This window comes from Pseudoliparis swirei, chromosome 6 (assembly GCF_029220125.1).
Source record: "Pseudoliparis swirei isolate HS2019 ecotype Mariana Trench chromosome 6, NWPU_hadal_v1, whole genome shotgun sequence".
NCBI classification, from domain to species: Eukaryota; Metazoa; Chordata; class Actinopteri; order Perciformes; family Liparidae; genus Pseudoliparis; species Pseudoliparis swirei.
Window position 1 is genome coordinate 10111033 of NC_079393.1, and position 25031 is coordinate 10136063.

Sequence of the window (25031 nt, forward strand, 5' to 3'; positions counted from 1 at the left end):
ACATACATACAACATGAAGTCAAATTAGCAGCAAGTAAAATAAAACAATACAATAAATGCAATACTATCAAATAACAGACGAGTAGCACCGATTCTTTTTTTCAGATAAGCTGTTTAGGAGGCTGGCAGTGTTGTATCTGACATTGCAGGAACGATCAGACTGAGCCTTCAGCAGTGCCGCAGGCTTGAGATCCACAATCTGCTGACAATGAGGACCAGATCTGATCCTACACAGCGTTGGCTCAATCACAGGGCAGATCAAAGTGATCAGAGGTGGAGCTGCTGGTTGCACTGCACTGTTAAGGAGCAGCCGCCTGAATGCAGCTGCGGGCCTCAAGACAGAAAATTATAATTACCTTCATTGCGGGACCGGGGCCTGGTGCAGGTGGGCCCTAAACTCTTGCTACCAATTCGGATGTAGAACTGGACCAACCTGTGTGTAAACAGTAACTCGATTTCAGTTTCACATGGAAAAAACAAACAGCCAACGATTTAACTGATTTCCAGTGCTTCCAAATGACAGTTTATGAAATCCCCTCACCGTGTGTTGGTGGTGTCTAGAGGCACTGTGTGTGCTTCTCTCCTCCCAGGACTACTAAAGTACAGAGCTTTGCCCTCGCCAATGATGCCACATCCACCTCCAATTTTTCCCCCACTGAGGCTCTGCCAGAGAGGGCTCAGCTTCCCCTCAAAGCCCTCAATCAGCTCTGTGGGACTGGCTACCGATGGGACACAACTATCCTGCTCCACTATAGAATACAAAAGGAAATCAGAAGGTATAGTAGATAGATGGAAAACATTATCTATTTTATTGCTTTCAATTTCGACATTTTCCCTTCTCTATCTGTATTTGTACCTGTGAATCCCATATCACAGAAGCAGACTCCAGAGATGCAATCTCCATGTCCCCCGCAGTGGTTTGGACAAGGCTCAGAAATGTAGACGCCATCCAGGGCGAAAGGCTGAGCATCTCTGTACATGCTGCTCTCCTGGAACCAGCGGAACCTGGTTTTACTGTGAAAATGAGGGGAAGGGGATAAGGGAAAGAGATAAATGCAGACATTTATATTTACCAGTCTTTAATAAATAAATATTCTGGGGTGAGTTCACAAAGAAAGGATTGCATCTGCTGATAGCACCATGCATTGCGTCTAATTTGTAACTGCTGTCTGTCCCGTCTCAAGGTCAGATTCACCAGATATTTTGCACTACTGCCATGATATTACAGCACATACACGCCCATATAGTTTTGCAGCTGAGTACAATTTTCCCTTCTTCTGCGTCAGATTGCAATTATCTATGTGGCAAAATATAAAAGAGTTTGAGGCCAATGCTTTGGAGGGGGGGGGAATCAGCCTCAGCCAGAGGTCTTGTTAGGAGGGGCTTGCCAGAGTGCTACTTCCATCCAAACCTACTGAAGGCAATTAAGAGAGAGGAAAGGGAAAATGTAAGCCCAGGATTTGAGAAGGAAGGGAAGAAAGAATTTGTTTATTCATTTATACAATAATCTTATTTTCCAATTTTTTTTCTCATGTGTTTTAAAAAAACTTTAAGCTATAATCATTCCTTTTTCATGACACAAATATCTTTGCAGAAGTTTAAGCAGGCAGCCCATATAAATGCAACTAACCCCCAACTAACCCTGTGAAAACACAAATAATGTCACTGTTTGTGTGGCAAGTAGCACAGATCTGTTTTTGCAACGAGGCTCACTTAAAATGAAAAGGGTGGATTTTGTGCCAAATGTATGCATATTACCTCATTTATATATGTAAAAATAGCATTGGGCAAGCACCAAGATCCTATTTGCTTGGCAAGGCAGTTTGGGGTGAATTTAACCCTTTGCGGCTACTTTTAAAAGATTCTTCAATTTTGTTGATGCAGGTTTAGCAGCTGCAAAAAATACACAATCATGTTGTGAATTTGCCCCTCTGTTTCTAAAGAAAATGTATATTACATCGTTGGAAATCCAATTGCATGCCTGTTACCATAGCTACCTGGCTGCAACATTGCGTGGTATGACCACAGTGACCCTGGTCCACTGTTCATAGTCTCCAGTGTTGTAGACAGTGGGCTCTCTAAGCTCACGACCACTGCCCTCACAGACACCTGCCCCTGGGGTTCCTGGGTAACAGCCCTCTCGGATCAGCGCCCAGGTGCGACCGGCATCATGAGAGTACTGCAGCATGACTGGAGCAGATGCCCTGAACTCAGCATCACAGCCTATGTTCAACTGGTGGGGGAAACAGTGGACCAAAACTTAAGGAACAACCTAATTCAGATAAATTGGTATTGAGAGAATATTTTAAAAAATGTGCCCCTTAAATGTTTGAGTTTTTACACATTCCATGTGAGTACCTTAAACTGAAGGGTGTAGCCAGGGCGCAAGGCCAGGTCCCTGGTGACGGCCACCCTGTCCCCATCGGAGCGCCCAAACACCATGGCAGAGGGCGTCGAGGCACAAAAGCTGTTGTTGCTTTCCTTCTCCATGCCTTCATTGCCCAGCATCAGCCACACACTCATCTGGTTCAGAGGGTAGTCAAATGCTGGCTTCTCGTAAAAGTTCTGTAGAGACAGAAGACAGAAAGATTTGTTGTGATGTTTTGTGACAACAGGTACGGTGTCTGCAGTAAAGCATATTTCTCATAAGATAACTAGAAACATGTTTGGAAGAGTTATAGGTTGTATGGCTGTTCTATCTTAGTTTGGCTGACACTTTCCTCAACAAGAAAATACATATGTATTATCTCAAGATGAGAACAATTGACAAGTTGGAGGAAAAACTGCTCAAATTCATTCCTGACCTGTGGTAGAGTTGGATTGGCCATGGGGATGATGTGTTTCTCCCTCTCTGACAAAATAATGACATCATCAATTGCCCACTGGTCATAACCATCCCCAGAGTGAAGAGGCTGCCACCAACGAAACCTTGTGGAGGGTGTCTTAGAGGCCAAGGGAAGCTCATAGTGGACAAAGCTGAGGAGGAAAGAAGAGACAGATTATTTATGTTTTTCTTCCAAAATATAACCATCACGGCCACTTCTAAAATGCTTTTGCTGTATTGACAACAACATCTAAACTTTCTAAATGTAACTTCTCATCTGAAGCACTGGCATGGATGTCTTCATATTTATCGAATAGAATGCAATGTGTTAAAGTTTGTGATACACTTTCTAGAAACTGGGAATGCTCAATGGGTGTTCCACAAGGGTCAGTGTTAGCTCCCTTAATATTTAGTTTATATATCAATGATCTTCCTGAACAGTGTCATGATGTAACTTCAAATGTATGTGAATGACACTGTTAATACACACACACGCAAAAACGAGCGAGATAGCAGCTGACAAACTTACACATTTATTGGCAAGGATCACGCACTGGCTTAATCAATCATGTCTGAGTCTAAATGTCAACAAGAATAAAGGTATATTTTTCTCCAAAACAAAGATAAAACCTCCTGATGCTGATATTTTTATTAGAGGTGAAAGGATGAAAATTGTTAATTTTAAATATCTTGGCATCATACTGGATCAAAACTTGAATTACAAGAAACATGTAAAGAGAATGGTTAAAACTATGAAGTACAATTTGGCTAATTTGAAACATATAAGAAACTGTCTCTCTCTGGATGCTACCAAGAAGTGTATGCATGCCATGATCCTTTCCCATATGTCATATTGCATTTCATGTTGGGGGCAGGATGGTGATACAACCATAAGACCACTGGACTCCCTATATAAATAAACTCTTAAAACATTGGACAAAAAACCTTTGGACTTCCATCACTGTAGGATACTGAAAAAAATATAATGTGCTGCGCTTTGTGAATTCTAGAATATTTTCTAATTTGTGCATGGTCTATAAAATTCTAAATGGTTTAGCCCCTCCTCCACTGCGTGACTTTGTGTACAGTCGCTCAGTGAGTTCGATCAGATCCAGCAGAATAGCCTCCATACACGACTGCACCGCTCCATTTCGCCGCACTGCATTCAGTCAATCATCCTTTTCTGTGAAAGCCACAAATCAGTGGAACGTGATGAAGAGCTGCAGCTCTATCAGCACTTTTAAAAATAATCAAAAAAATCAGTTGAAAGCTGGTCATCGCTGTACTCATTCAGTAAAAATATTATGGCTTGTATTACTTACTTTTAATGGTTTTTATTACTTACTTTTGATACTGTGTATTACTTACTTTACTAATAGCATGTATTTCTTAATTTGAATGTGTAGCTTTGCGTTGTGTTTTTATCCTGTACTGTTTGTTTTTGTTTTATGTTTTTGTTTGTACGGTCTGTCAAGGGACTACAGATGCAAATGAGCTGAAGCTACAATCTGATAACCTGCATCACATGGTGACATTTATGTTTTAACTGTACATGGTCCCCTTTAAATAAAGATTATAATAATAATATAATTGTTATTCTTCTGCAGGTTTCTCACCGGGGCTTGGTAAAGTCGGTGAAGTACATCTCAGCGATGAGGCCCCAGGTGATGCCTCCATCGTTGCTGTACTGCAGCAGCACTCCTTCCTCCCTGCTGTCTGCCTGGTTACACTCGGCCCTGTCTCCGCCCACCCGCAGGTAGAACTGCACAAACTCCGCCCACTCAGTGTCCAGATCCCAGCTCAACAGCTGCCTCAGTCCAGCCTGACAACACAAAGATATATTCAGACATATTAAAAAAAGGAACAGCAACAAGGTTCAGTGTGTTAATTGTTTTTATTCCATAGATCACACTTATACTGTAAACCATGATTTGTTTGTGTTGGGCAACAAACTCTTTAGATAGAAACTTTGCCAATATCTTTGTCAATCCTGGAATATATGCCACTGCAGCAGAAAGGAGAGGCTGTTCGTGCAAATTACATGCAACCTCAACCCAGTAAGAATCAACCATAGAAGAATTCAATTACATCCATGTATTTAGGGTCGAGGCAATTAGGAGGTCAAAGGTCAACAGTTTTTGCCAGGAAAAACTATAATGTAATCAGAGATTGTATACTGTTACTTTACCGAGTTTGCACAATCCTTTCAATTACCTTTTTTATAACAACATTTTTTTTCTTCTTAGAAGTAAGTGTCTTGCAATGTTAAGAAATTCTCTGCACATGGATCTAGATTTTCACCAAAGACTGGGTAAAGCGTGCCACCAAACTATACTTTAAACTGTGAATGTCAATTTTGTTGGATAACCTTAAAATTTGAATTAGAATAGAATTTTATTGTTGTTTTACCTTGCTGAAATACAGGGATGAGCCAGATGAGACCACCCCACAGCCAAAGTCAGGGGGGACCACCTCCCCACCAATCACCTCCTGCCACATGGCCAGCAGTGCATCCTGGGACTCAAAGTCAGAGAGTACACTGGACGAGAGGAGGGAGGAGGGCTGGCAGTCTGTTCCAGAGAAACCATCATCACACCTACAAGAGAAACACTTATTATCTTTGCTCTGGGTTCATCTCTGCTTGAATTAGAATACCACACACATCAGTCAGAAGATATGTTTGGGCCTGATGTTGAAAAAGCAATAAATAAAATCCTTTGGGAGAAAGCTGACCTGCAGTGTCCATGGTCACACCAACCATGTCCGTGGCACATGTTAGGACACTGCTGGCCGATGTAGATGTCATCCAGAGCCCACTCGTCCTGCTCGCCATAGTAGTTTTGGATCCAGCGGAACCGTGTGGCACTGGACCTAAACATAGAAAGTACACAATCACAAAAACAGTTTACCGAGATTTATATTACAGCAAAATAAAATGTAATGAAATACTATAACTGACTACGCGATGATAACTGTTTAGGAAAAAAACTGCAAGACATGTCAACCACATCATCATGTTATACTCACTAATCTACTTCTCTATTGGGGGATACAGATTTACGGATTGTGTGTACTGGCAGGCAAAGATTAACCTTATCACATGTGTCTGTGAATGTCTATTTTCATGTGTGTGTGTGTGTGTGTGTGTGTGTGTGTGTGGGTTCTGCAATAGGGCAATATCATCATCACATCATCTCTGTTAGAAGTGGATGGTGGATGTGAATGCGTGCGCAGTGTGGATACATGCTTGTGCATGTAGAGCTATGACAAATGTTTGTCAAAGCGTAGCTGGTCAGGTATATTGGGGTTTTTAAAGTAGGGAGGTTTCTTGGCTCGCTGCTTCGATGACCCATATCAATTCAGACCAGCACCTGATCATACAGAACTGGCCAGCGGCTATTTTATTATCATTTACTGCCATGACCCTGTGACCTCTCATCACACCCTGCAGAGATTAGACCACCAATTTATGTAGGGGCTGGGTGGCAGAATGAAATGGAGGTGGAGGTCACAGTGCTCCGTGTGGAAGGTTTATGTGATTGTGTGAGCTGATTTATGTGTGCGCAGTCTGTGTATTCCTCGGGAACTGTTGAGTACAGGATGGCTGGTTCAGTACGGGTCTTGTTTCAGTTCTTGCTGCCCTTTAGACTGAAACATTACAATGTTATTATCTTTATACAATGCAATTACAGGTTGTGTCTTAAATCACTCACTCATTCACTATCTAGGGAGTTCTATGTAGATGACACTTCTGATCACTGCTGTCACACCATTAAAACGTGCCAGATCAACGTCGGCTGGTTTAATACCCATTATAAATACTGAGAGAAATGTATTAAATAAATATATATTATAAGTTATTTTGATCACATTAAATATAGTATTTCAGCACCACAACTCTTGGAATTGTCTCAATCACGCTGCTCTCTCTCCTCACGTCCATCTTCCATTTATCCTTCAGTGCAATGCATTGTGGTAGACAGAGTCCGACTCAGTCCAACTCCACTTTTCACAATATTTATGTTTGTTTGTTATCCCTATTTTAGTATTAAGGTTTTTCAAAATTAATAGAAGGAAATGTTAATTATTGTGTGCATTTGAGCATTTTGTACAGAACAAGTCATTTCATAATAATTGCATTGTAATTTCATTGGCGGAAATGAAGTGGCTGTGTATTGATGTGTGTGAAGGGGGCGTGTCTACGTATACATGCAGACATGAACAATCCAGGTGACCTCTTTTTCTGCTTTGTGTTATACATCCGACTCAATCTCAGGTGTATTATGCTTGTTAACTACAAAAGATATGAAAGATAAAAGATGAAATCAGAGGACTTTCTGAATCTTGTTTTCTATGTCTAGGCTCCAGATGGGAGTTTCTCACCATGTCTTCTGAGGCAGAGACAAAGTGATGCGTCTCCAGTCTTTGAACTCTGATGGGTGGTAGACACTGGGAGCTGTAAACTCAGAGCAGCTTGGCATTCCAGGCAGACAGGCCTAGGTGAAAGAAATAATAGCTTTCATTAAAACATATCTTTTATCATATATACTCATTTGGCGGGGGGGGAAAGGAATTGCATAATGTTGATTATTCTGAATTACTAAACACAGTTTTTCATTTGTCATTGTGGACTTTTGGTCCACTGCATGAGCCCCTCAGAGAGTGCATATTACAGAGAGGCAGGATTACAGTGTGTCTGACCTTGAACACAAACAAGGATTAGAAGTACAGGACATTCAGTGAGTTACACTCGGCACTTGCCAGATGACTGCATGTCCATGCACAAGGGAGAATTAGAGAACATTCACTGATGGAGGACTCATTACGCCCTATTCAATTCCAAAGGCAATAACAGTCTTGGCAGATACTTTGGTGGCTTATGAATATTTATGAGTCAGTTGTGATCTCAGAAAATCTTTGTTGAATCATGGGAAGATAATCTGCTTGCTGATTCAAGTATTGCTATGTGTTGGCTAATCGTAGGATGATAAAAAGTAATTACAATAATTTCTCATCTGAAACAAAGTGATCCATTAAAAGACTCTCATTATTTACATATTATTATGGAGGCTGTAATGAGTAAATCAATATTCATGATCATGAATAAATTATACATTTCCTTGTCTTTCTCGAGGAGGACTTCAACAAGTTTTAGTCATAAACAACGGTCGTCGGTGTGAGACTGGCCGTGAAAGCTAAAATAATTGGTGTCAACAATTACTTAGCATGGAGAACAAGTACCTCTTTGACCAGGTGCCAGGTGAGGCCATGATTGGTGGAGAACTCCAGGCGGACCTGAGTGTCAATGTGAGGGGAGGGCTCGCGACCACAGCCCATGACCAGCGAGAACTGTAGACTGTAGGAGGCTCCGATCTGCATTGACTGAGTTTCCACATAACGAATACTGAAGCCAGGGCTGGGCTCCCCAGAGAAGCTAGAGTAGAACATGTAAGAAGAGAGGATGCTGTACTGTATGTATTATGTGCACATTTCTTATGTTATTGTAGCTTCTGATCATTTTTGGTTTGTAGGAATTAAGACAAGCCAGGTAAAAGTACAAACTGTTGCAAATGAAAGTTGTAAATACTTATTATAATAGTTATTGATAACTGTTTAACTATTCAATCATATTCAGACAAAACAGAAGCTTTGAAATGCCACTGACGAATACCTGTTTCAGAGCTTTAGGTCTCCTACCTGAGGGTCCAGTCATGCTGGCAGTAGGGCTGGACATGGCCGAGATAGAAACCAAGACTCTGGGTGACGTCCAGCACGTTGCTGAAGTCCAGACTTATGGTGTTGAACAGCACAGAGGTCATGCTGATTTCATCCAGGGCCCACACATCGTGACCACGACCTGAATGGTATGGCTGCCACCAGCGGAACTGCACGCCGAATTTACGAGCACCGGCCGGGAGTTCAACTGACACAATCCTGGATGTGCGGAAGAGATTATTGAACTTATGTTTATTGACAATTAATGGGAAACTAGCTTGAAGTAAGTAGTGCATAGTCACATTCGCACAAATGTAAGAACAGTGTATTCGGGGTTAGTATCCGAAATGGCAAACATTTTAGCTCTAATTAATCACACAAGCTGACTGAACTGGAATCAGACTGTGACTTGGATCGAAAGCCTGCATAATTGCAGTCTGCTTGGACAATCCTAAACAGATTTTGACACAATGCAGATGGTCAATACAATCAAGATGTATGAATACAGCATCGTGCGTCACTTGTTAGATTCTTATTGCCCAATCTGTTCACCACACAGACCTTTTATCTCTTTGTCAAGACTGATTCCTCGATCTTGGTCTTTTGTACAAACATACATGTTGAAAGAGAAACAACCTGCAATTACACCTGCAGGTCAGATAGTTGTGGAAAACTTGCCTCTGACTTATTGGCAACAGTTGACCTTTCTAGTGGTGATGAAGAGCTCTGAGACTCTGCCTGCCCATCTGGAACCCAGCCCACTTTGTCTTCATTACACACATAGATTGCTCTAACTGACTCAATGGGTCCCAGTGGCTTACACCTCCAGCAAACCATTAGCAGCGCAATTGTGTGTGTTAATGGAGTCACAGTATCTCTGTGGAATCCCAAGTGTACGCGTAAGCGTGCGCACACTCTAAACATAGGTGGTACCTTGGCTCATGGAAGCCTTGGTAAGCGTAGTGCTGCAGCAGCGTCCAGGTGATGCCATTGTCTGAGGAGTAATGTAGCAGGACTCCCTCTCCTGGCTGGTCTGGAGCAGGACATGAACTCAGGGTGCTGCGGCTGCCCAGGCGAAGCGTAAACTGAAGGTACCTGCAGAGAGCGAAGGCAAGAGGATGAAAGAAAATTAAAGCAAGAAGAAGTACGGACGTTTAAAGTGCGAAAAAAAGGTAGACATGCAGAGTAGAGAAGTGGGAGGGAGGTGGTGGGATGATGGATGAGATGATTAAATGAATGAGGGCAAAGTTAGTTTAGAGGAGGTGGAAGGAAATAAAGAGCAAGAGAGAGAGAGAGAGAGGGGAAGATAATGAGAGTTCACTTCCATGTGTCCGTGTTAGCTGAACATAGTTCTCACAAGTTTTCATCCTTTTTTGTATTCTTCTATGTTTTGACATATTACCATCTACACTAATGAAATATTTATTGTAATTCCTATCATCTTTCTAGGGCTGCCAGTCACCCTCCAGCTCTCTCTGTCCTTGGCTGAGCAGTTATTTCAATGGCAATGCTGTTTCCTCTTTCAGGCAGCTGTTCACTCAATCAGCCAGGAAACTGGCATTAAATACGGCCATCAGGTGGCACACTGAAAGCTTCAACAGGCATAATCAATCTACCACAGATGCCATATCTAATGTCATCGTTCCCTCTCTATCTTTCTCCCTCACATTTCCATCCCCTCCTTTCATCGCCCCTTTCATCTGCAGTCCCCCCCCACCCCCATGATCACAATCCATCTCCCAGCATAGGCACCAGAGAAAGAGGGATTGACGAAGAAAGGGTGTGAGGTAGCTGACTACCGGGAACATTTGAAGTATTAATCAGAAGTAAAGCCAGATGATGAGCACAAGTCAGAGTTTTACAAATAAATATTTGAGTGGCAAAATCAGCAGATTCAAAATCAGCTTTTGTTCATGCTGAACATGTGCATATCCACGTTTTTTTTTACAAGAGCATATATGTGAGTTTCCTCATGGTATGTTTTGTGTCTGTATGTTTTAGTTTTTTTTACATTCATTATTCATTATTCATTTTGTATCAGATTGTTCAATACCTGGCCTGGGAACTGTCAAGTGGAGCAGTAACCAAGTGCCTCCTGCTGTCTCTGTTGAGGACCAAGGCCTTGCCGCTGGCCAGCACCCCGCAGCCAAAGCTGACCTCAGCCCCACGAAGTGAGGAGAAGCTGTGGTAGGAGGAGAGGCGTGGGCTGGAGAAGCCCTCCGACAGAAAAGCCGGGAAGGTCTGGGAGGCGAGCTCACAGGCTGGACCACTGAAGCCTGGGTCACATCTGGGAGGTGGAGAGAGAGTGAGGAGGAGAGGAGAGGAGATTAGAGGAAGGCATTAAAAAGAGTGAAGGATATAAACGAGAAAAAGAAGACAGTGATAATGAAAATCCATTAATAAATCATAACCATAATACAATTTGATTAACTTTGAATGGTGATTGGTGCTGTAAGGCATTAGGTGGATAACGAGCAGACTCATTTTGAAGGAGAGACTTTGGATTTATTTGGTTTAATAAAAAGCAGATCCTTACTTGCAGCCTGTGCGAGAACAATGTCCTCTCCCAGAGCAGAAACGAAGGCAGGCTGGACCAAGATACACTGAGGCAACACACAGGCATGGAAAGATCATTCAATAATTAGATTTTATACCTAAGATAAGCTTTAATACAAAATATCTGTGACCCAAAAAATTCTTATGGAGGAGGTTCAGCAGCTCATTTTCAGGGTCAAACTACACATAAAACCAATGTTTGTATGTGACCTGTATGTAAAGTACTAACCATTGTCTATAGCCCACATGTTGCCCAATCCAGTGCCAGCCTGTTTCCAGCGGAAACGGGTCGTCTCGGTCAGGGCAGCGTTGGGCAGAGGGATGGCGATTCTGGTCCACCTGGAGAGACCAAATACAATATGATGATATCCAAAGTGACTGACTGATACATACGTATAAGTACAATCACACACAATGATTTGCAGACTCATTCATACCCGCTGTAGTTGTCGGAGGAGTAGATGGTGCTGTGAGGTAGATGGGGTCCAGCACAAAGCTCTGGTAGACACTCCGTGTGGAGCAGAGACCAGGAGCGACCGTGGTTGGTGGAAAACTCCAGACTCACGCTAATGGAAAACAACAGAAGAAAATATGATCTCAATATTTTTAATTTAATAACTAAATTAAAGTAAAATGACTTTTCCGAGACTCCACTGCAAAGCTTGTCACTTTACTCCTTCTACTATTTTATTAAAAAGCACTCCCCAATTGAATACATTTGAAACTCTGGGATTTAAATACCCAGAAGAAATGTAAAACGATCATAACAAACTCTTTGAACTAACAATTCTTATTCTTAGATACCAATTGAGTTCAGATTTCTCTAGATGCTGCTGTTTGGAAACATTTAAGCATTGTTCCCTTAAGTTCCCTTTGCACCGTCAACCCATCTTGAACCAAAATAACTGAGTGAATCAAAGGTCTCTCACTTGGTGTCTGGAGGTCTTCTTTGTCACAGCCCAATTTTGTGATTTGGACATGAAAAGTGGCAATACTTTCACATAAAAGCACCGCCTGACCTAGTTTTAAACTGTGTCACACCTGTTGGCAGGCTGGTAGGAGCCACAGCCGAGGTTGATGGAGAACTGAGCAACATGTGTGTGGGTGCCAGGCAGCACAGGGAGCAGCTGCATGAAGTCCACAGCCCACACGTGGCGGTTGGCACCCCCATGGGACCGCTGCTCCAGGCAGAACTGGGTGACTGGTGTTTGTAGCTCAGTGGGCAGCGCCACCGATACCACCGCAGGAGTCTGACATAGAAGGAGAAGGTAGAATGAACAGACCACACCAGGGGGAAGATACTAATTAGAAAATAGTGAAAAGTCGCCAGTAATTTTACAATCCCAATATCGAAAGATGATCTTTTTAAATTGCTTGATTTGATTGACCAACAGTCCAAAACCCCCAAATATTCAGTTTATTGTAGCAAAACAATAGCAACAAAACCTCACATATGGGAAGCTGGAACAAGTAAACGTTCAGCATTTGTGCTTAAAAATTACATAAATGATTAATCAAATATCAAAATACCTGCCAATTACTAATCTATCAATCATCCAATAGTTTTAGCTCTAAAAGAATGTCTGGGAATGGGAGTTAAGCGTGTTTCCGTGAGAAACAGAATGACAGAGCCATATTTTACAAACAATCCATATTTTACAAACAATCCAAAGTTATTACAAAGTTTTGATTCTTTATTGATTCTAATAATCTAAACAACACTACTGTTGCGATGAAGATTACTGTATCTCATCAAAGGTACCTCATAGTAACAAGCCACCATGGTGACACACTGACATAAAAAAAAAAAAATGTGAACATTTTATGTGGTAGGATAGTTAGACTAAGAACAGAATATTGATATCAATTTACTGGTAAACGGCAAAACGAGCACTTGAGGGTTAATACTACAAGGTTTTGAAGTTTGGAGTATGAGTACATATGTGTGTGTGTGTGTGTCTCACCCTGTAAGAAGAGTAAGGAAGGGTGTCGAGGGCCACGCGTTCCCTCCTGCCTTCGGACCTTCCAAACAGAATCACGTCGTTCTCGTGAGACTCTCCTGGATCACACTCACCACCTAAACACAGACACGCCTCACCATGTTCATGCTGTGGAACAAACTTGTGTGCAAATCTACCGTGGTTGAAGACAAATACATGTGGGGGTTTCCATACCCATGATAAAGTAGAAGCGAAGGCTTCCATAAGACGTGGTGTCGAGGTAGGGGGTGCACACTCTCCTCCGACCCTCTTTCTCAAACACTAGAGCTGAGCCCGACTCGATCTCTCCACACTGGGTCCCATAGACAGCTCCCTCTACGTCCCAACTGGGTCAAACACACACAGACAGGGAGGACTGGTTTAGTAAGCGAAGGAAGTTTCTCAACACAAAATATTGATGGAAAACATTTTGATATTTATTCATTTGAAATAAGTTGTACATGAATTATGTGGCAGTATTTCAACAACATTCATAAAAAAGATTACAAGCCATTTAACAATCATGCCACAAGATTTACAACTCCTAAAAAACATAAATTATTTGTTTGCAAACTCAGATTTTTCACAGAAATAGGGTTTATGGCCTGAATATAGGCAACAACAACTAATTATTCAGAGTAAATTTAGTTGAAGAAAAAAAAAAATCAATTTACAATCAAGTTAATAGAAAAGTAAATAGAGGGGCTTCATCTATTGCTAAATCTTAAGCACTTATAACCTCCGCAAATATCAACCCCAAATGAGACTTTATTCATTGAATTCATTTTTGCTCTCCAAACATCTCACTTTGCACATATTTAGATCAGAGAAGTCTTTTTTTCTGGTGGTGTGAATTTAAAGATGATTCAAACTTAAAAGGAGGAGTTTGTAAAAGTACAGGACCTTTAAATGACCAAAGAACAAATAACTGTTATTTAATATTACTCTAATAATATATATCTTTTTTTTATTGATGAATCTAGATTTTAACTGTAATTGGATTTAGAACCAAAGACCATGCAGCAGGTTAATTGATCTCTAAATTGCCCATAGGTGTGAATGTGAGAGTGAATGGTTGTCTGTCTCTCTGTGTGCCTTGAGATGGACTGCCCTGCCTTCGCCCTATGTCAGCTCCAGCTATGGGATCGGCTCCAGCGCCCCCGCGACCCTAATGAGGATGAAGCGGTATTGATAATGGATGGATGGATTTAGAACCTATTTTTTACACAATGTTTTGATTTATGGCATCTCTGAGAAGTATTTAAATAGGGCTCTTTACTCTCTCTTCTACATAACTCACTCAACTTATTGTTTCATCTCACAATAACGACTCAATTCTGTTTGAAACGTTGAAAACACCATAGTATTTTACACAACCGAGGCAAACAGCAAAGCCAGTGGCGACCAAGAAGACATCGTTGCTTTCCAAGTATTCTCTGAAAATGACACCATGCAGAAACAAGGACCGGCAGCTAAACAACTAGCTCTACAGAAATCAGTTCCACATGGAAGGATTGCCAGACTCCGGCCCAATGCCTTCCAGGAAGCAGGATTAAAACCTGAACATGTGGGGTTACGTCAGCCAGGACCAAGACCTGACCCACTGGGATTTTAGAAAATGGGAGACATCAACACACCTCAATTGAATGCCATCCCCAAACCAGTACGAGCTCCTGAACACCTGCCTTTACGCCAACCACGAGAAATTGCCAAAGCAAAAATTGAGGAACCTGAGAAAACGAAGGAAATGAAGATCCTTGGGAATTTCTAAACATAAGTGAAGTCCCTCTGCATCGAGATCCACAAAAGCCAGTGAGAGATCCAAAGCTGGGAAAAACTGGAGACGGTTCATAAGAGATCTCAACAATATAACGTCCTAAAGACAGCCATGATGAAAACATGCGACGTCCTTAAAAAACCAGTGAGGATGCTCATGGATAAGGCTCAAAACCTCGGCATGTCCGAGAACATGTACAAAACCGCAAACGCCGAGGCAGAAAAGATGGACATTCTGGAGGAGAGTCTGCTTCAGAAAATGGAAGAACAGCGAGAGAAGCTGGAGAGCTTTGAGCAACCAAAGTCAGATAGTGCACTCGCCAGACTGAGAATATGGAGTTCAAGGAAAAAATTTAATTCCTGGAAAATAAACATGAAGAAGAGTTTACTTTGGACGAAGCCCTCTTCAACCGCTGACAAGGAGGTGATCAGCCAGGAGAACCACGGTCTGCATTGAAGACAGAGAACCTGGGAATGCAAGCTTCCATTGCAGGGTCCCGTCTTCGAAATGCAAATACAAAATTTAACAAGAAGGAAGAGCTATACATATGTTATAATATTTACAGTACAGTAACAAGTACAATATTTGCCTCTATTCAATTCAGTTTATTTTCTAGAGCCCGAAATAAAAAATAAAAATTTGCCTCAGATGGCTTTACAATCTGTACACAGACATCCCTGACCCAGGAGCTCACACCGGATCAGGACAGCAACAGAGGAGGATGGACAGGAGCATGTCATGTGTACAGAACGAACAACGTTACAGAGTGACAACACATTCATACTTTAATATAGATGATGAAATACTTAGTTAGGCTTAATAAAGATGATAAATTACTTAATTAGGTTTAATAAAGATGATGAAATACAATACTTAGTTAGGTTTAATAAAGGTGATGAAATACTTAGTTAGGTTTAATAAAGATGATGAAATACAATACTTAGTTAGGTTTAATATAAATGATGAAATACTTTGTTAGGTTGTATTAAACACACAACATGAACAACTGTTTTCGACCTCCTCATGTGGACGATGTTGCTTTTTATACTTAGAGTGTCACAATTTCAAGGATTTAACACAAATCAATTTCACATCAACAACACAAAGCCCACGGCATTGCTTTTTGTTTTGTGGTTGGCGACACTAGCGCACGCACACACACACCTACACCCACACACTCACTCACACCCTCACCCACACACCCACACACAAACACACAAACACTCACTCACACACACACACACACATGCATATTGACACATATTTCTGCACAGTGGAGAGAGGATCCTCATTAGCACTCACAGAAGTTAGCTCAGTGTGTCACCCCTCTACTTAGTGGAGAGTCGCCTTAACACGAGCAAAAACTCCCCCTGTCTACCTCACACCCGCGTGTCAGCCCACGACGCCTGATAGGCGAGAGATAGCATGCAGTGTAGCATGTTGGCATGCTGCAGTAAGGTGTGAGAGGGTGTGGGCCAGCCTTAGAAACACCCTCCTGTTTTAGTTCCTCCTCATTAATGAAACCGACAGACCAGGTGCGTGAGGTCTGTTAATTACTCTCTGGCAGTAACACTATCCATCACCTCTCTGCTTTTGTCTCTCTGCCTCTTGCAGTGACTCTGACTGTGTTACCTTGCTGTCTGCTGTCCAGTAGGTGTTTGAAAGCAAGAGAGTGTGTGTGTGTGTGTGTGTGTGTGTGTGTGTGTGTGTGTCTCACTCTGAACAGATGGACTGCTGTCTGTGTAGCAGTCAGGGGCATGGCATTCACCTGTGTCAGCCCCCATGCTTGACTTACACTTGTGCAACACGCTGCATGTCGCATCGCTTGGCATCTGACAAGTGACAGGTGTCAAAGCATGTGCACACACACACACACACACACAGAAATACCAGAGCACTGATATGCTCCCAAAATAATCTCTCTGTGTTAACTCTCTCTTTCCCAGCTATTATATGGCCTAGTGTTAAATCAGTGCATCAATTATCCTCCCAAACTGACCCTACATTCACTAAGGATAAGGTTGTTGTGGGTTTGAGTTGGTTCTGTCGCTATTGTTTGTTCTTTTAACTACATAAAATACGACTGCCTCAGGTCTGGTAACCTGTAAATCTGTAGATCTGTAAATTATTCAGTTTAGTCTAGTTTGACCGTTCCCTGTTTGTTGTTTTGTTGTATTTCATGTTTTTCTTATTTGAAATTATAAATTGTAATCTGATAGAATTTTCCTGTGAAGGGGGTGTAGAATGAAATAAGACCATCATCGTGGCTTACTTTGACGGTGGGCTTTCAAAGTCTTCCTCCCAGTAGCTCCTCCCCTCCTCACGATGCAGGTCAATGTCTCTGGTGGAGGCAAAGCTGTGGCCAACTCCCTCACCGCCATGGAAATACAGGGCGTTGCCCTCGGACTGACAGGCATGCTGGCATATAAGAACACAGGTGTTAAAAGTGTCAACAGGTTACCACTTAAGCAGTGTCGTTCACATGGAAATGTTCTTCCTTTGCTCCTCATGATTATGGTATGTACTCTGCTTTAACGTGCAGCAGAGCAGAAGTTGAAAAGCTGTCTTTCGGGCAACGGAGAGTTTATTCATTTGCCTGATCAATCTAGCATATTTCTTTGTGAATGAAATCCATGTGTAAAGAAGGGAATCCATGTAAATGTCCATGTATTTATCGGTGTACCTTGACAGTAGCTCCAGGGAAGAAGAGCCAGTTGGCAGTGTTTGGAGGGTCCAAGTTATCCTCCATGAGGGGGGCTCTGTGGGCAGCGTTGACCAGCAGCACATTGTCTAGCCCCCAGCAGGACTCATAGCCTTCGGGGCCATGGGGGGCCTCCTGAGACCAGCGGAGACGAACTCCATCCGCCTTGGATTGGTGTGGCAGGGGAAGCAGGTGGACGACAGTGGTGCTGTTGGTTGGAGCTCTGGAGGAGAAACATAGAACATGAGGGTGTTGTGTGTGATGGCTGTGTTTATGTAATTAAATGTGACCTGGTTATGCATTAAATAATCATCATTAAACATTTAAAGGAGGCTGACGTAGCCACATATGGAAAGATACTATTTGTCCTTATGGTGGATTGAAACTGAGAAAAAGCAGGTTTCAGAATGACTGCTTTATGAGTTGGTTTCTGTGTCCATACAAAAGTACAACATCCACTTACTGCAGCTAAATATTGTAGTGAGAAGACTGCATCATTACATTATGCCTCTGTTCTCCCTCTGAGCTGACTAAACAGAGAGAGGCAGGGATAGTGGGATGAAAAACAGGGGGATCATCGAGAAACAAACAGGAGAGGAATGACAAATTGAGAGGGGGAGGTGTGAATGAGGGAGAAAAAAAAAGGACGGGTGTTCATAACAGATGGAAGGACTGTGGGATGGATGAGGAAGAAGGAAGAAGAGGAGAGAGAGACCTGATCCTCTCCAGTGTGATCCAGTCATCTGAGGTGTTGGCGTTACCACTTATGCTGTATGACACAGTGATGCTGGGGTCTGAGTAACTGAACCGGCAGGAGCCTGAGCCTGGGGAATACAAATGCACACAGAGGACAGACACATATGACAGTTAACACTCTTGTTGAGGGAACAGCTACTGAACATGTTAGCAAGTTTCCTTTTTTCCACAATTGAATCTCCTCAGCAGGGCAATGATCCTTAGTATGCCCTGAGGGGCAGCTGGCCCGGCCCGGTGGCTTCTTCTGACTGATTGCTCCCACACTCCCCCTTTAGCCAAGTGGAAAATTAGGTTAAAACAGTGTTGTGGTGGAACTAAGTGATCGGCAGCTTAACAGGGCTAAGAGACGGACGCAGAGGTGATCAGAGGAGCCGATGTCGGACCAGAGACCCTCGAGCCGACTGCAGCCTGACACTGTGAGTACATGTGTGTATGCGTGACCACGTTCTTGTGCATTTCTGCTTGACAGGTTTGTGTAGGATCAGACGATTTTTACGTCTTGTAAATGTGGGTTTGTGTGCGTGCTGTGGGAGCTGGTGGGGTCAAAGGTGGCTAATGGACAAAGTAGGCTAACCCCCCACATCCCACCCTTTCCTCTCTCCTCCCCTGCTCTCCCCCATCTTCTACACCACCCGACGGTGTGCAGCATCCGCGTCTTGCCGTGCTGGCCCATCCCCACTGAATAAGGTCGAGCATTAACCGGCCACCACTCCAATGCACTGCTCTGCTGAACTTCTGTCTACACAACACTACGGCATCACAAACTCATATTAATGACCGGCAAACGAGAGCACAGACAGACGGAACCAGAAATCGGGGAAAAAAGAGTGAAAGAAACATAGAGGAGGGAGACGGGAGGAGAGGGGGGTTGTCTATACAGTATGTGCTCTTATTTCCTCCCAGCCATGTTCCCATGAGAATTGGGGAATGGATGTAATGGACATTAAAAATACAACATGACACGTTCTTTGAAAACTCTGCCATGACCTTCTGGGTGTCTTTTCAGAATATGTTAAATAATTCATTATTGTGATAGGAGAGGCAGAGAGAGAGAAAAAACCCACTGGCATGAAACAGGACAAAACATGGTGATTTCTTGAGGATGACACAGGAGTCTATTGTTCTGGCTGCCAAACACTGCAGCACGCAGGGTCCGAGATATTTGAACAGGGTTCAAAAGGTATACGACTGTATAAAAGCCTGTCAAACTAAATATGTTTTGACGTGTCATTTGCAACCTGCATATGAGATTTAATACTCACCCAGGGCGAACTGCAGGACCGAGGCTGTGCTAGTGTTGAGAGGTACAGTGGTCTGGGGAGGATACACACAGCAGTTTAGGATATCACCCGTGAATTATCAAAATAATAAATGAATATTATATAAGTGTTTTAAACTTTTGTTTCGCGGAGGTTAAAAGTTTGGAGTTAGTCTGTTGCACCGGTATTCCTCACAAACAATGTTGTGAAGTGTTTTTAACATCTTGCCACATCTCTGCCGAAGGGTGAGAACGTCAACCCCTGGAGGCGAGTAGAACATATAAAACACAAATAGACTAGAAGTGTAAGTGTGTGTGTGTGTGTGTGTGTTTGTGTGTGTGCACATGAATAGATGTTGTCATTGTCAATGATATTGTATCTGAGCCGTTCTGTGTGTAAACCTCTCTGTGTTTCTGGATGTGCGTGCTTAGGGCTCTTGACAGAAGCGCTGCCAGGCAGCAGCGGCAGCAGCAAACATTTGGAACAGTGACAGACGAAAGCAACTGTTTATCAGAAAAGTAAATAGACTCATGAGGCACTAAACGCGTCTCTGCTGTTGACCGGCTTTCATCTCTTACAGCAAAATAAACAGTCTGAAATCAACTTTGTAAAGATAGACCGAGGGCATGAAATGTTTTGATAAGCAATTATGAGTGTGTGTTGCCATCATGTGTGTGTGCGTATGTCAGACAGCCTCCTGATATTGCTGTATTTCACTACTGTGAAATGAGCATGGTTTGAGAAGTTAGTTTTGGAGATATTTTGAGTTGAAGTTGGCAGATGATATAAAAAAAGCTGCTATGTACAAAGTTGTATAACCAGCTGACACAAATAATGAAAATAATACAAACCAATCAGGAGACACATGAAGTTGTGTGAATGTGTAAGCAGCGATATCAGTTCTTCTATTTCCACAGCCAGTTATGTGATTTTCTATCCAAGTTTGCTTTCGCTGACGAGTAGACGCACGTACATGTTTTGGATGACTGATTTTTTAGCAATTAATTTGAAGGCAAATTTCCGGCCACAATCAGACATCAGCTTCTTTGTGAGACATGTGTAGACATGTGTGCAGAGCTGACAGAGATGCAGACGTTAAAACATCAGATTCTGCTGTGGTCACAGCTCGGACGCTGTCATCTACTGCAGCTGTGGTTGTGGCTACCCAGCGGTTGGTTCGGATGCACGGTCAACGGGCTGTTAACTGTACAGCGGTGGCCGTGTGGTCAAAGGTGGCAGTTACCAGCTCTCGTTCTCCAAAGGGCTCACAGAAAGTGACCGCTCGGCCATGCATCAGTACGCCACACTGCTCTCCCACCTCACAGCTAGTGCACTCAGACCTGAGAGGAGAGGAAACTGAGTTAGAACATAAGCAAGAAGTATCAAGGGAGCGCACCGAAGATTTAGAAAACAAGTGAACTCTTTGAATCACAAGAAGAGTCGTAACCTTTTCACCTACCAGATGCTCGGGTCCAGCTCTGCTTGTAGGTTCGAGTCAAAGTCGTCACGCAGCACAGCGTGTTTTCCATGGAGCTCCACTGCACCAACACACCATATGTTCACAGTTAGCCACAGCCTGTGTGATACCTTGTCTTTAATGTTGCCATTACCAGTGTGTTTATAATATCAAAAGAAAAGCATGCAGACTCACCAAGACTAGGTCTCAGCGGGGACTCGGTTGGAGCTGAAGCAGAGAAGAGGAAAGGAAACATTGTGAGTTACTCTGCAGCAACATCTAGTATGCACATGAAAAGTCTGATGCCAATTCTGAACCTCATTTGAAGGCAGTTTGTTTTAGAAGGCCGATTGAGAGCAGTGGAAGTGAACCTTCATGGTAATGTATGAACAAAAGTAAATGTACAGTTTTGTATTCTTAATTGTATGGGGGGGGGGGGAGTGTAGGGTCATTAGGCGCAGCGAAATGGGCTCATTCCTATGTCATCTCTGAGTGAAACTCTCCCTGTGTCCTGGCCGACCACGGCTGCTGATGTTAATTCCTTTCAGTAATGAAAGGCCGGGCGGCCATGATTAATGGTTCAATGCCAATTAACCGCCATCCACCCCAGAGGCAGCTGTGTGCTCTAATGTGTGGCCAGTGCCTAGCAAACAGACTCAACTCTCAATCTCTCCCAGGGGATACACAGCTCTGAGAGGGGGAGGGAGGTGGTGAGTGTTCAGACTTGATGAATCAAACATGGGTTTGAGAAAACACACTGGATCTGACTTAATCACTGAGAACACAATAAAATACAGTCTGCACCCACGTTTTAGGAAAAACACAAAGTTGCAAAGTGCTGTATGGGTGGTGACATTTGTTCCAGAAAAGGTTGAGTTTATGAGTTGTGATGTTTAAGATGTAATAAATCAAACTGAGGACATGTTGCTATATTAGTTTGGGTGTTTTATTAGCTGGTGCACACAGGAAAAGAGAGACAGGAAGGGTGTGACATATAATGCAGTTTGCTGAATGTCATCCACTAAACTCAGACTTGCACCAACAAAAATGTGACCAGGTGATAGTCAAACTCAAAACTTTCCCTTTTGTATATTTAAGATTCAGCTACAGAGAACATGAATCATAGTGCACCTTTGTTTTATCTTGGTCAGCACATTTTCATGAGTTTATATTGGTGATCCATATTAGGGAATTTATACTTTAAAATTGTTGCATTATCAGTCCCTGTTGGGTTTGGCACAGTGGCTTCAACCTTAGAGAACATGTGATCCTTCAATCCCATTGAGCTTCACTCTGCTTTGCTCGGGTTTTTTATTTTAAAGACAGAAGAGAAGGATAATCTTCCGCAGTCTTCTCCATTCGTCTGCCCACCTGATAAAACACACTGCGATAACACACTCATTCAAAAGTTAAGAGTAACTTCAGAGATTCTTTGAAACCTTCCAGCAGTTTTACAATTTCCTCAGAGAGAGGGGCTTACATTTGAGACGCCCACCTAAAAGCCCATACAAACAAAGGAATGTGAATCAAGAGAGGAGGGATTATCAAAAGAAAGATGTCTTACTATCGTAATGGCTCCGCACATGTCTTTATTTGGAGCTCACGCTGTCATGTAATTTCTCCCCATTGGATCCAAATGTCGGGCACTTAGAAATGGATTTACTATTCACAGAGTGATGGAAAAGTTTCATGCTGACTGCAGAAGTTGGAGTCTTTGAGTCCTGTGTGACAGAGCTGGGCGGTTCAGTGGCTGTTGCTGCCGCTCTGGTGGGCCCTGATGCTCAGCTCCATGGCTGGAGCCCGAGCTCCACGATGAAGCCCATTAAAAGCAGATCAAAGGGCCCTCTTACTCCCACTCTGTCTCCCTTTGCGCTCTCCCTTCCTCACCCTCTAATCCTCCAAATGTCGGCTGATTCAAAACACGTTTAGAGGAGCCATCAATCCCAGCATGTGCAACTCTCTCATGTTTCTTGTACCCTATTAAGATTCCTATTACACTGTAATAAACAAATTATATATGCAGTTTTGTGCTCAGTTTACATGTGTTCATCTTACACATTCAACCTGAGCGGAGCATGAACTAAAACCAGATTGCTGGTAATCCACCCTCTCAGAGTGGCATACGGTAATAAGTGCTTGGTTGGTATTCTGCTCTCTGCAATCTCTCTCAGTCTTTCTAGTGAGGCCATTTGGCTGGAAAAAGGCCCAAAAGATGGTTTTTGTTTGGGTGGATAATCCCTTCAAGCTTCCAAAAAGGCCTCATTTACAGTTTTCTTTCTCCACACTTCATCACGTTCTCCTGCTATCTCTCTCACTTTCCTTCTTTCCCAATCTCGCCCTCATGCCCACCCCTCCCATGCGCGCTCTCTCTCTCTCTCACACTCTCTCTTTCTCAGTCATTCTCTCTCTGCGCATCGGGAGCAGACAGTGGCGCTGCTTTCACTTGGATTAATCCCCTCTCACTTTCTTAAAGACTTCAATTACTGCCTCCTCTATTTGCAGCTCATCTCTGCTAATGCCTGTATCTCCCTGGCCAGAGCTTATACTGACAAGCAGGCAGAGGGACACACACACACACACACGCACACACACACACACACGGCTTTCCCCTCCAGAGCTAACCCAACCTTCTTTGCTATTTTGCTAATATGCGCATGCACACATATATACAGATGCAAGAAAAAGGAGGTTGTTCTCAATAAACTATTCCGGGACTAATATGGGTGCTGGTGATGATACAAGTGGGACTAAATGAGCATCAGCTTTGGCAGACTCAGACATATCGGCACTAAAAGTGCAGGGCACAAGTCTAGTTAAATCTTCTCCCCCTCTTCTTTCCATCTTTCAACTCTAATCTCCTCTCAGATTTTTCTCCCCACCCTGTAAACTGCACCCGCCCTTCCAATCTCCCTTGTTCTCTTCTCGCTTGCTCGTCTTCCCTTTCGTCTGACTCACATCTCTGACGACTTTAACCGCGTTTGAAGTTGCGCTGCTTCCGTCTAAGTGCCAGTTGCAATTACAGACTCACCAGGCCGCGGGATGCTGTTGTTTTTTCTTTTACAATGACGAGAAGGGAAATGGTTCCCTAAGGTTCGATAGGAGCCACTTCACTCCACCCAGTGGAAACCAGGGCCTCGCGTGGGCTTCAATTGGCATTATTACAATAATCATAGGTGAGTGTAGAGGAGACCAGCAAAGAAGAAAGAATATTTTCCAATCTCCGTTTTACCTTTTCTAGCTGTGGTTAGAGGTGGAATCAAAGGTAAAGACGAGATTTCTTCAAAGTAAATAGAATTAAGGAGTTTTTTGTTTTGTTTTTGTTTGTGTGTATACCCCCTTCAAAAACATCTCCTCGCTGCCATTGCATTAGAGAAACAAATCGCATTTTCTTACACATATCTCCCATTGCTTGCTAAATCTCATAATGAAGGTAATTCCAACTCAGATTACGCAAACAAATAATAAGCAAAAGAGGACAGTATTAATTTAAGATGGAAATAAAAGAACACTGGGATGAGAGACAAGAGAAGAACTGGAGAAAAGAGTGGTAGAGGAGGCAGTCAGGATGCAAGAGGGGAGGAGATATAGACGAGATAGCGACGTCTCAAGGTTTCTTGCTGGTGAACGATGAGTGATGTCAGGCGAGCCGGCGTTCAGCCAGGCCAGCAGGCTGGCTGGAGGAGGTGGAAGAGGGGAGGCCACTCGTCGCTCCTCTGTTGGGCTGTGATCAGGCGTCCCTCAGGGAGCAGTGGCCTCTTTGAGTTATGTCCCTTTAATAATCCATCTGGGGTGCAGTGCACTCAGCCAGGCCCATAAGGACCTGATTTATTCCTTCACTGGAAATGAGAGGACCTGGCGATGCTGGGCAGAGCTGATGGACGGCCTGCAGCGCCATTGAGCACCCACAGCCCTCCACCCTCGAGCACAGAGCATCCTTTCGTAGCCCACCCCTACCTCTCCTTATTCTCCACCTTGGCTCCTCTCGTATGGACTTACTAAGACTTGTCA

General features: G+C 43.1%; 1 protein-coding gene across 3 annotated transcripts in view; it reads right to left on the reverse strand.

Moving 5' to 3' along the window:
- Positions 1 to 25031, reverse strand: part of reln (reelin) — a 92461-nt gene that overhangs the window by 17838 nt on the left and 49592 nt on the right. For all 3 annotated transcript variants that reach the window (XM_056416793.1, XM_056416792.1, XM_056416794.1), the window contains exons 5-31: positions 21219 to 21251; positions 21027 to 21105; positions 20811 to 20907; positions 19571 to 19622; positions 18268 to 18376; positions 17535 to 17775; positions 17124 to 17269; positions 13270 to 13421; positions 13060 to 13172; positions 12137 to 12345; positions 11533 to 11661; positions 11325 to 11434; positions 11076 to 11142; positions 10593 to 10826; positions 9473 to 9634; positions 8522 to 8758; positions 8066 to 8258; positions 7208 to 7320; positions 5558 to 5695; positions 5234 to 5420; positions 4441 to 4646; positions 2805 to 2976; positions 2359 to 2565; positions 1998 to 2233; positions 857 to 1014; positions 542 to 749; positions 357 to 433 (exon numbers count right to left, since the gene is read on the reverse strand). In XM_056416793.1, the coding sequence (XP_056272768.1) occupies positions 357 to 433; positions 542 to 749; positions 857 to 1014; positions 1998 to 2233; positions 2359 to 2565; positions 2805 to 2976; positions 4441 to 4646; positions 5234 to 5420; positions 5558 to 5695; positions 7208 to 7320; positions 8066 to 8258; positions 8522 to 8758; positions 9473 to 9634; positions 10593 to 10826; positions 11076 to 11142; positions 11325 to 11434; positions 11533 to 11661; positions 12137 to 12345; positions 13060 to 13172; positions 13270 to 13421; positions 17124 to 17269; positions 17535 to 17775; positions 18268 to 18376; positions 19571 to 19622; positions 20811 to 20907; positions 21027 to 21105; positions 21219 to 21251 (4065 nt within the window). The remainder of the gene's footprint in view (positions 1 to 356; positions 434 to 541; positions 750 to 856; positions 1015 to 1997; positions 2234 to 2358; positions 2566 to 2804; positions 2977 to 4440; positions 4647 to 5233; positions 5421 to 5557; positions 5696 to 7207; positions 7321 to 8065; positions 8259 to 8521; positions 8759 to 9472; positions 9635 to 10592; positions 10827 to 11075; positions 11143 to 11324; positions 11435 to 11532; positions 11662 to 12136; positions 12346 to 13059; positions 13173 to 13269; positions 13422 to 17123; positions 17270 to 17534; positions 17776 to 18267; positions 18377 to 19570; positions 19623 to 20810; positions 20908 to 21026; positions 21106 to 21218; positions 21252 to 25031) is intronic.